General features: G+C 42.9%; 1 protein-coding gene across 1 annotated transcript in view; it reads left to right on the top strand.

Annotated features, from left to right (window-relative positions):
- Window positions 1–9,938: 9,938 nt before the first annotated feature.
- The window catches only part of SLC12A8 (solute carrier family 12 member 8), a 135,697-nt gene continuing 133,440 nt past the window's right edge, over window positions 9,939–12,195 (top strand). The window contains exon 1 of the mRNA XM_070466125.1: window positions 9,939–10,225. Within this exon, the coding sequence (XP_070322226.1) occupies window positions 10,175–10,225 (51 nt within the window). The 5' untranslated portion in view covers window positions 9,939–10,174. The remainder of the gene's footprint in view (window positions 10,226–12,195) is intronic.

Raw genomic sequence — 12,195 nt, 5'->3', positions numbered from 1 at the left:
CTGACCTGTTCATTAAGAGGTTTAATGAGTTTCAAAGCTTCTTGACATTATTGTCATGTAGTAAACCTTGCCATTTGGCGTTTATAATACCATTTTATGTATTGTGATACTAAAGGAATTTGTTTTTGTTTTATTTTTAATTGAATTATTAGACTAATTTATATTTGCAAATTCTGCATTTAAAATGTGGACACTGGCTGTTTGAAAAATAAAATACAGAATACAGTTTTATGAATAATTTCCTAGCTGAATTTTTCACAATATTCTGAACCAAGTAACCTACTGATAAATATTTTAAAACTGGTAAGGTTAATATTAAAAAGAGGAAAAGAATGTCTGTATAGAGCGAACAGTTTGTTACACAAGTCGGGTAACAAGTAGCAGGGCCCTTACTGTAGTCTGTGTAGAACGTCATTAGGCGGTTCTGAAACGCAGGAGTCGGGTGTTCACATTAGTCACCAGTATTTTAGACTTGAAATAAGTTTAACATAGAGCTAAGAATAAGAGTGTAAGAATGTATGATTTTTTATTTATAGATAAGATTGAATTATCACCATACATGGCTTCCCCCCACCCCCATTTGTAGAAATTTGTTTTCATCTATTTATCTCCTTGCCAGTACTCCCTCCCTGTTTTGTGACCAGTGGGACACATTGTAAGAAAGCTGTCTGAAGCTGTCTGAAAGCTGGAGTGCAGTCTGTCTGGGTCCTTGAGACAAATAGAAATGAACTGGCTTTTGCAAAGATTAATCCTAAGACCATGATGAGTTTATTAGCATGGTGCTTTAACCAGTTATACATCATAATACCACCGATAATCTAAAGCTTGCTTAGATCACACTTTTTCTTGAATTATGAGTTATGGAAGGGAGAGGGCCAGTGAGATACATGCGAACTGTTCATGGTCGTTCTCCCACCTTCTGAAGACTGCAGGAAAAATTGAAGTCACTTGACTTAATATATGTTTGTTATCGAATCTTACTTGAAAATTTATCAGGCACAAAGTATGAAGATTTTGATGATTGCATTTCCCCCCACTTTGATGAAACTAGTAGGATATTGGAATAATTGTTTTCATTTGATGGATAAAGAAGCAGTGGAGCAGAAGTTTTAAGTGAACTAAAGGTAAATTTAGAGTCTCATTATTTTAGTTCTTTAGTCATTTTTAAATGTCCTTAAAGGACATTTCTAGTAAAAAAAACATTTTACAAACACACTCATGCAGATATATAGCCCTGTGAATAAGAACTGGAATGTGAAATGTGATACTGTAAATGAGTGACATTTTCAAAGGGGTTTTTCCGAATTACTGGAAAAACTCAAGCTTAGAAATGGACTTGAATTGTGAAATAGAGGACATTTGAGCCTTTGCATACTTATATATGAACTTTTAAAGTTGTTGCTTTCTTAATTTTTTCTAGCTTATACCATTCTTAATAATCTGAAGCCATGATGCCTGTGTCAAGGTGATGAAAGGGGCCAAACAATGTATATTATCTGTGATAGTAACTATTTTGTTGGTTTGAATTCTTGTGAGGGTATAGTATTTAGCATTGATCACCTACTTAGTAACAGGAGTTGTGCTAGATGGAAATAGGTGATTGAAGCTACTAGTATCTTTTTATGAACATCTGAAAGGTGTCAACTACAGGATGGTATCAACTTCAGGATGCAGGGTTGTACTTTAGATTATTAAAGCAAATATTCAGTGTTAGGATATGTCATTTCTCAACGAATGAGTAAGTAGTAGTCTTATTTTAGGATAGTTTTCTGGAGAGTTTTAGTAGGTTCCAGAAGATAGAAATATACAGATAAATACAGTGGAAATAAGAAACCATTGTTAAAAATCATCCCCTAATTAAAATATCAAGTAGTATTGAATAGGATTATGGATAGGATTCAAACCTGGGCTGTGGAAATGAGACAGTAGGCTTTATTCAGAGGGAACTGACCTATTTCAAAAAAGGAAGATGAATACTCTATAGGGATTCACCAACCTGAGGGTGAAAATGGAGGAGAGAATCACCTCTCTCACTGGGGGTTTGGCAATGGATGTTGGAGGATGCTTTCCTGGCAGTAGGCAGGCCAGTGCTTTTAGTCATTCTAGCAGTCTTCACAGAATGGTATTAGTATTTTTTAAGTACCCAGAAATAACACCTGACTGGCCATTACTCCCAGACTATTATTATGATACTCTTCATGTCAGATAACTTCCACTAGCCCCTGATCATCTGATATCTTTTCCTTAGCTGTTTCCTTCGATGTGTTTGGGTCACTGTAAAATGTATCTTTAAACCTCCAATATGGTAGTTTTCCTTTGTTTTCTTTGTGGGAACTGCAGTACTATCATGTAACTTTTTTCCATGGCAGTAATGAAGGTTAAGACTGATTGCTGGAGTACAAAAGTAAATGTTAGGAAGAGGACACAACTGAATAAATGTGTTCAGAACATCTCAGGACTCCACAGGAGACTTGGGCTGAGAGTTGTCTGAGCAGCTTGTGGAGCTGGCCCTCAGGATCTGGGGGCAGGTGATGGCATGCCAGGACAGCATAACTGGTGCTGTCTGGGACAGCTTTAAGTAAGCTGTGTGTGACTTTGCCAATGATAATTGTGAGACAGCAGGAGTACAGTTTGGTACTCTTCAGATAAGGAGCAGTGAAATAAGGAATTTAGACCTTCCAAATTCTGGCTCCACCTGGATCTACCTGTGTAACACTGTCCAAATTGCTTACCTTTCCTGAGTCTGTTTTCTTCATCTGTAAGATGGGCATAATAATCCCTGTAAGAGTTGCTGTGACAAGTCATTTGAGATAATTTGTAAACTATAAAAGCACAAATAGATACTCCCTAGTTTAGATTTTAGAACACAAAGGCAAGATGTAACAGAGTTGGACAGATGTTGCAAGCTTAATTTTGTGTAAAGCGGCACATGGAATACATTCCTGACTTGCTGACTATGTCTTTCAAAAGATTAAAGTAGCTATGAGAGGATCTACCTGTCTGGATTTAATTGACCAGCAAAGAATAACTACTTAGTGAGGTGGAAGTGACAAAAATTTTGTGAAGTTACGATTTCATTATCTGAGACCCTGGAAAGGATGGAACATTTGTGTTACTGTGAGTGAAAACAAAGTCAGTAGACTTTCAGGGAAAAGAAATCATTCTACAAAAGCAAGAATATATTGAACTTTTGAATCCTAAGCTCTTGGTTAATAATGTGCAGGGACCCGGCTGCCCCTGAGGCCAAATCAGAGTCATGGACAGGAAGATTGGAGGAGCACAGCCAGCCTCACCAGCTGGGAGGGAGTGATGTGTGTCTGGATGCGGGAGGCCTGCCCAGTCACCTTTTTATTTTTCTTTCACCATTTCTGTTTATCTCCTTTATTTTCTTCCTCCTAAATGGCTGTATGTATGGGCCATAACAGGTATATATCAGTCAGAAGCAGCTAGACAGTGTGCAATGCCTGGCTTTTCATACAAGTTAGATTTATTTATCATACATGTTTTTTAGTATTACTATTTCCAGAGAATTCAAAACTAATTGTTCATCAGGAAAAGACTCTGGATGCCTAGGTTCGTTGGTAGACTCCTTGAAGGCATTTTGTTTACAGAATATAGATCCATGCCTCACACATAAGCAGATAACAGTGAGTGAATGAACAGTGTTATGGGATAAAAGAGGCAGCAGTGAAAGTACTAGAAGTGGTGGTGGACATTTGATGGCATTAAGATGATGCTATGGTCAGGAAGCCTGGAAATGGAAATGCTGGATTCTGCATTCAACCACAAACTTACAACAAGATTCCCAAAAGAAATCCACACAAGGACCAATGGCTAGTAGGATACAAGCTATCTTAAGTGCTGGACCTGTTTCCCATACCCTCATGCAGAAATGGGCCAGACAGTGTCACCAGGACCACAGGCCCCTAGAGCGTTTCCTTCCCCTTGGGGCCTTACGAGAGATATGAGAGCATCTCAATATGTGAGAAGAGTGAGGAACAGTACAGCCAGGACTTGATCAGTGAACAAGTAGGTCCCAGCCCTTTCTTTACCCCAGTTGCATAGGAACAAAGAACCATGTCTACATGTGTGACCAGTTAATGGAAAATGACCTTACTCACTGCTGGGTGTGGCCTAGTAAATGTTCTATGATCTGATCAGTCAGATTGGCAACTCATGGAGGCAGGGCTTGTGAATAGTTCTCAAATCCTTTTGAACCCCACCTCTCTCATTACCACAGCCCAAGCTAACCTCAGTTCTTGCCCAGACTCCTGCAAGTTTCTGCATAAGAAGTCTTGATAGCCTCCAGTATTTTCTCCAGATGTTCACGTCACATCCACCCTCCCCTCTGTATCACCCCCAGTCTTGGACCACCCTGTACTGTTCTTTTCTATCATAGGAAAGAACTGGCATTGGCTGTTTGTAATGATTTGCTTATTAGTGTGGGAATTTGATTTTCTGCCTGTCAGGAGCCATCTTGCTCCCCATTGTGTATCTGCATTGGGCACAGTGGTGATCAACAGATGTCTAGAGAATATGGTTGAAAGAGGGCATTCAGGCACTATGAGTTACACCTGAGGATGCAAAGAGAGCTTGCAGGTGGCGTAAAAGCACTGGCAGAGAGTGAGGCTCTATGGATAGTAGCTGTGGGACTGGAAAACTGGTCATGTGAATTTCAAAATGAGAGGAAAGAGTAGATTTTGAAAACAACAGATAGCTGAGTTGGATTTCAATCTCCAGCAACTTCTAGAATGTTCATAAAAACTGTCAGATAGGCTGTACAGGTCTTATCATTAACTCTTAAAAATGAAGACGCTGAGGCTCAGACACATTAAAGGCTTTGGACGAAGTTACACAGCGGAAAGGAAGATCTGGGACTCAAATTCAGACCTAATTTTTGTCATCTAGACTGTTGAAGGTCTGTGATGGGTCTTATATTTGAACAAAGGCTGAGTGCTAATTGCACTGTTGTCACATTTCAGTGAGACTGCCACCATCATCCATGAATTAAACTGGACCCTGTTCATTAGGCTTCTCTGTGCCACAGTCCCACCAGGTCCTGGCTCACGTCAGATGCCAGGTGGCTGAGGGAGAATGCCTTTCTCTTGACTGAGGGCAAACCCCCAGAGTCAACAAATAGCTTAGATCCTGGAGGAGAAACCTGCTCAACAGGAGCTGGGGACGACAGCAGGACAGTGGCAGCCCCTCCCTGTCCACTCAACCCAGCCCGGAACGTCAGAGGATTAGTCTTCTGGAGTCCCGTTCCCCTCTGGGAACGCAGAGCACTTGGGCTGTGTGAGGCGCTGGTAGTTGTCAGGTTTGCGTCTTCATTCACCCCCTTCCAACTCCTAGTCACATATGATGGCCCTTCTGACAGACTTTTTTTTGTATCTGGGGCACTTGGAAAAGCACTTTAAAATCCAGGAAGAAGGAAAACCCTTTTCCTGCCTCATCTCTTCACCTGGATTAGAGAAGCTGTGTATAGGAGAGGGTCTGGTATTGGAACCAAACCAAATTTAGGTTCAAATTCTGACTCTCCCCTCAGAGCCAGCAAACAAAAGTTTGCTGAGTGTGTGCAGAATATGACTTTTTTAGACAGGTATGATGTTGCAGGAGGTGCATCATATCCAACTAAAAAGAAAAAATATACATATTTTATATTTGTATATTTACAAATATATTTCTTTTACTTGTGTTCTCTGCACTCAGATATATTTCACGCTTTCCCCTTGTCCTTGAAAATTATAACTGGAGTAAGACATTTGTGGACAGGATGTATGCTCTCTCTGATATTTTAGAGAAGGGAAAAACAAAACAAAAATCCCCAAATGACTGAACTAGAAATTCCATCGTTTACAAATTGGCTGTCACTTAGAATCACCTGAGAAGTTTAAAGACAATGCTGGTGCCAAGGCCCCACCCCAGACGTATTGTCTGACACTATACCCAGGTGATTACAAAATGCAGACCTGGGGGAGAGAGAACCACCAGACTAGCAGACCCACTATTTGCGGCCCTTCTGCTGCTAATTCTAGGGCACAGGCTGTGAGATATGTTTTTGTAATTATTATGCATATTTACATTTTGATTTAATGTTTTCAACCTGTTTTCACATTTTATTTTGGTTGACTTTGTCAAAGCTCTGATCCCTCCCAAGGGTTCAGACTTTCTGATAAATGAGATCATTTTTCAAGACATGGTCTCTTCTCCAGCCTTTACACAGAAGGCAATTCCCAGCACTGACCACTGGAAAGGAACGAGATGAAGGATCTTCTGTCTGCAGCTGACCAGGGCAAGACCCATAGAGTAACAACCTCACTATTGTGGGCTTCAACTCTAGCTGGAGTGGTTCCCAAATAGAAAAAAAAGGTGAGCTTAAGAACATTATTATTTTTAAATGGTACTGCAACAAGAGTAAATTCAAACAAGTTGAGATGAATAAAAATACTGTGAAAGGAAATGAAATATTTTTTTATCTTGGTTAGATGCATTATGTATTTGCTATCTGTTGCTGAGTAACAAATTACCCCAAAATTTAGTGGCTTAAAACAATAATAATTCACTATCTATCATGGCTTCTGTGGTCAAGAATTCAGACAGAGCCCAGCAAGGGCAGCTTATCTTTGCTCTGCAGCATCTGGGACCTCAGCTGGAATAGTCTAAGGCAGGGAACTTGAATCATCATCTGAAGGCTTGTTTCACTTACATGTCTGGCAATTGATGCTGGCTATTGGTAGGAACATGTGGCCTCCCCGTGTGGCCTGGGCTTCCTCACAACATGGTGGCTGAGTTCCAAGGATAAGTGCTCTGAGAGCAAGGAAGCCAGATGGACTCCCTACTGCCTTTATGACCTAACCTAGGGAGTCAAGCAGTGTCATTTCTTCCACTTCTATTGATTGAGGCACTTACAAAGGTCCATTTAGCTCAAGGGGAGGGGACATAGAGTCCCATCTCTTTTTGAAGGAATGTCAATGTCATATTGCAAGAAGAGCATATGGGATGGAATATGTTAATACAGTTATCTTTGGAAAATGCAATCTGCCCCACATTGTCTTTTAATTTTCTTACTCATTTTTTCAGATTCCAAAAATAACATGTGCTCATTGTAAGAAAAAAATTCAATAAAAATCCAAAATTTGTGCACCAAACTTAGATTTCCTCTCCCACTTTACTTACTATCTCAACCCCCCTCTCTAGTGATAACCAGTTAACAAATGGATGTGTATTTTCCATACAAACTATACACATATATGCACTGCTTTAAAAAAACTGTATATGTTATTCTACAACTTGCTGTTTTTACTTGTTATGATGTGATGATCAAAGTTCTATATTAGTACATATAAAAACACCTAGTTCTTTCTAATGCTGGCTGTCATAGTATGGCTGTACCATAACTCATTCAATCAGTCTTCTTTTAGTGGTCAGTTAGGATGTTAAATTTTAAAAAACTATTACAAAGTAATGATGCAGTGAACATCTTTGTACTAGGTCATATTGGGTAGTATCTTAAAAATGGAATTGTTCTGTTCAGAGGTTATGCAGGACACTGTTTTTCAATACAATAAGAGTATTAATATGTTTTTTTACAGTTATAAATCTACATTAAGCAGGATACATTTTTTTTATTTGCAAATGGACAGGTTTCTCTAGCTTTAACATGAAGAAAAAGGACAAACATTTGTTCTTAGGTACAGAAGATGTTCATAAGTTTTAAGGGAAAGTTTTCATTTGTTTAGAAAATGATGAGTGACAGGAAGTAGGTGGTTATGAACAGAGGGGTGGATTTCCTTTTTTAATGTTTTTAGCTCAGGCTGATATGGAATTGAATGTGGATTCTTCAAAGTTCACATTGACACTTTGAGAGAGGCTCATCAGAAGGTGACAGCAAACAGGAAACCAGCTTGAGGCAAAAAACCAATGTCATGTGTGACCCCAAAGTAAATAATAAAGATGGCACTACTCTCTGTACAGATGTCTGTACAAACATGAGATTCCAATAATATGCCCACCCAGCCATCCATTGCTCACAGGTGGCTAATCTGTAATTTATCCTGGGGTTCTTTCCTCTTACAGAGATGCATTGTTACAAACTTCTTTACTGGGAAAGAAGTTCTGACACATGCCATAACTTTGAGGACATGATGCTAAGTGAAAAGTCAGACATAAAAAGGACAAATGTCATCTAATTTCACTTATATGAGAAGGTTGGAGAAACAAATTTATAGAGCCAGAAAATAGATTAGCGGTTACCACTTGCTGGGCAAGAGGGCTGTGGGGAGTTACTTCTGGGGGTACAGAGTCTCAGTTTGGGGGTGATGAAGTTTTGGAAATAGTTCAAGCTGCACCACGTGGTGAATATTATTCATGCCACTGAACTATACCCTTAAAAATAGTTTAAATGGTACATTTTATATTATATATATATTTCCACATCAAACACCACACACACACAAAAACAAAAAGCCCTTTGCTGGAGCAGAGGAGGTTGGAGCTCTGTCAGTGTTCCCATGGCTTTGCCTTCCCTTTTGTTTTTAAAAGAACAATCTCTATTTTTAGGGATTTTCACACAAAGGCTCCTGTGGGCGTGGGAAGTACTCCCAGCTGCCCTCCTGTTTCTCAGAAGCCCACACGGAGGCCTAGCAAGTTATTTCAGGCTTAGGAAATATGCCGGATTGGAAATAGAGATAATTTAATCTCTGAATGTTGATGACTTTTTTTCTTTTTCCTGCAAGCCGGGGTCCTGGACACCTTACCTCATCCCTAATCCCTTCAAGGTAATTCCTTCCCACACCTCAGCATGCCCGAGGGCACTTTCTTGGCGAAAGAACTCCACTTCCGGCAAGGCTGAGGGTCACCTTGGTCGCGTGGCCGCTGCACACTGGGGTCCCTGGAGCGCAGTCTCACTCTTGCCCCAGTGCTTCTGCTCCCCAGCCGCTCATGCCTGCGTTCAGTAGTGTTAGAGCAGGTACAGTGAGCAGGCTCGCGTTCTGTCACCCTAATCCGAGGGCTGTGCACCTCGGCGGGGTGCGGTGAACGAGCTATCCAGAGCGACGGCTGGTCAAGTCTGAGAGTTTGCGGACTCTTCCCTTGTCCACTCCCGCACCTCCCGCGCAGTCCCTTCCCACGCCTGTTAAGATTGCTGTTCCTTTCTCCCGGGAGCTCTCCCGGGCGGCCGACGGTGCGCGGGCACCACCCTTGGGGAGGGGATGTGTCCGCAGCCCATCTCTCTCCACCTGGATCCGAGAGTCGCGGCCGCGGTGCCCGAGCTCGGGCCGGACGCCTCGTCAGCGGGACAGCTGGGACCCGTGCCGCGCGCACCTGGTCGGCCACGTGGCGGCGGGGCGGGGCCTGGGCGGGGCGGGCCCAGCTCTAGGAGCCGGCGTCCCGGGAACAGGTGAGGGCGGACGCCGAGCGGCTGGTGGGTGGGGAGAGCGCAGGGTGGTCGTGGGGGGCTCCTCTTTCCGGGGAACTCTGTAAGCAGGAGCCCGGCTTGGGTCACCTTTGCCCTCTGCTCAGGTAGACCCCCTTTCTGTCTGCACACGGCAACTGGGATCCGAGCCTCCCGCCCGGCCCAGGGCTTCCTAGAACTTGGTTCGAGAAGGGCGGAGGCTGGAGGGGGGGTATACGATGCGCTGTAGGGGTTCGGGTAAGTGGGGTTGCTGGACGGACGCGAGTTCAGCGTTGACCGAAACCCTAGGGGTCTGTGCTCTGAGTGTTCGAAGCGCGTCTCGGTAAGTCTCCGGGTCCTTTGACCACCTGCAGCCAGTTCAGTGGATCGATGGTGTCCTGGCCCTGGACAGAGGGGTTCACAAGGAAGGAGAGGAGGTTAAACTGTGTCCTCAGGGGCTGGGCAGCTAGGCAGTCGGCTCCGACCCCTGTGTTGAAGGAGCTCAGGGAAAAAAGAGCTGGGGGCAGCTGTGGCTTTAAAAGAACAGCAACATTTGAGTAGAGGGAGTCTGTGAAGGATGAGTGGGATCAAATATTTGGGTACCAAAGAGGGAAGGAGGTGTTTCCAGATGAAGCAAGACAAAGCCCCTTCCTCAGCCAGGGCCTGGTATAGGAAGGATGGGCAATAAGGATCCAGGGAAAGAGGAGCCAGACTGACCAGGAACACTGTTTACTTTCCAGGGGTCTCCCCACCCAGACCACCAGGACCCCCATTTCCAGAAGAATGGCCCAGATGTCTCAAGTGCAGGAACTCTTCCACGAGGCAGCCCAGCAGGTAGGCCTGGGTGGTGTGGGGGTCTGTGAGAAAAGGTCACCAGGCAAGATGCTGAATGGAAGCGTTAGAGTGCACTATTTTAAAAGTAATGATCTCAGACGTTTATTTTGGTATTCCAGCTTAATTGCAAAAATGTTACAGCCAACTCCTAGCCATCTGTGTGCAAAAAATATTCTTTGGTATCTAGCAGATTCTGAATCCTGGACCCTCCTCCTCCTCCTACCCTGCCCCACCCATGGAGATTTTCCCTGAACAGAGTGAGGATTGAGATAACACAAACTCCTTTTAATATTGAATCAAACCAATGTAAGAAGGTAAATTTATTTCTGAAAAAGTCATACTGTATATACTGAAGCCAAATAGATTTCTGGATTCCCTGATATCTGCAGGTTTTCCTTTTTCTTTCTTTATCCCTCTCCCTGTTGATTATTACAGTAAGTATTCAGTGTAGGTATGGAATTAAAGTGACCCTCCCCTAAACAACAAACCATTAGGCATTTATCAAGAAGCTACTTGCACCAGGGTCTTTACTATATAATGATCACTCAACTGTGAAGTTTTCAATCTCTTGGATATCTCTCATCTTTATAGAGAGGGGTAGAGGGGTTTTCTGGCATTGTAACAGGGAGAATGAGCCCCCCAAAAGGAGAGAAAATCAACTCATGGCCTCACACAGTAACAAGAAAATAGTGTCCAAAGCCAGGGAGTCCTGAGCCAAAGGGCAGAGGCTGGAGAGGCACATGGGATTCAGGATTGGTGGGGGAATCCAAGCTCACTAGTTACCCCTCTTCATGTGCAGGGGTACATATGAAAAATGCAGCGTGATGGCTGGCGGCTGGCGAGTGCTTAGCAAAAGGTACTGCTCCCCTTCCTACTGGCAGGCCCAGAACTATATCCTGCATTCTCTACTGAGCTCCTTACACCCAGCCCCCCAGATATTCAAGTTGTTTAGAAATGAGTGACTGAAGACCCAGAATAGCTACTCAGATTTCAGAACTCTTGCCCAGAGGTCTTTGCTCCTAGGTGAAAGAGCCAGTACCATATTTTTAATGTGGTTGAGTACCCTTAGAGAAACCTTGACTTATTTATTTTATTTAACTTTAAAAATGCATTTAGCTCGACCAGTCTCTCATCATACTTGCCATCCATTTTATTTGTGTTTTCATGACTGTACTTGAGCGTTTATGCACCTAGTATATGTTCATGGTCTACTTCCTAAATAACGGGTACTGTGTTAAGCTTGAAAAATGTACCCAGATGGAAAACGTGAGGCCCTTGTTTCCAGGGATTCCAAAAGGAGAGCACTTGGTTCATTGCTGTGATGGACAGGGAGGCCTGGCGTGCTGCAATTAATGGGGTAGCAAAGAGTTGGACACGACTGAGCAACTGATCTGACTGAACTGAACTGTGATTCTCTCTCTTGTTTAAAACCTTGAGTGGCTCCCCATATCCACCACTCAAGAGTTCGAACTCCTTAGCCTAGGTCCTGCACAGTCTGACCCAGTCTGAGTTTCAGACCTGCTCCCCTGCATCTTACTCTTTGTACCCCACCTTTCAAACAAAGGTCCATTCCCTAGGCCCTGTACTTGTATCTTTCCCCTTGCTGATCTTTGCTAATACTTTTCACTCAGGTGATTTGTCTCTGAACTCTCCAAGTATCTAAGGCTATGCCTGGCATTTAAGTGGTCAGTAAATGTTAATTGACTAACCAAATGAATAAGTAACAGATGACCACAGTGCAAGCTAAATTGCCATGAGTGCCCTAAGAGAGGGTTGATTTTTATTTAAATTTTTTTTTATAATTTATTAAAGCCACAACCACATGGCATGTGGGATCTTAGTTCCCTGGCGAGGGATTGAACCCATGCCCCCTGCAGTGGAAGCACAGAGTCTTAACGGCTGGACCACCAGGGAAGTCTCAAGTGTTGATTTTTAAAACGATGGATGTAAATGCCTATGTATCTCCTTCC

Source organism: Odocoileus virginianus, chromosome 4, assembly GCF_023699985.2.
Source record: "Odocoileus virginianus isolate 20LAN1187 ecotype Illinois chromosome 4, Ovbor_1.2, whole genome shotgun sequence".
NCBI classification, from domain to species: Eukaryota; Metazoa; Chordata; class Mammalia; order Artiodactyla; family Cervidae; genus Odocoileus; species Odocoileus virginianus.
This window is presented reverse-complemented; position numbering and strand designations above follow the sequence as displayed.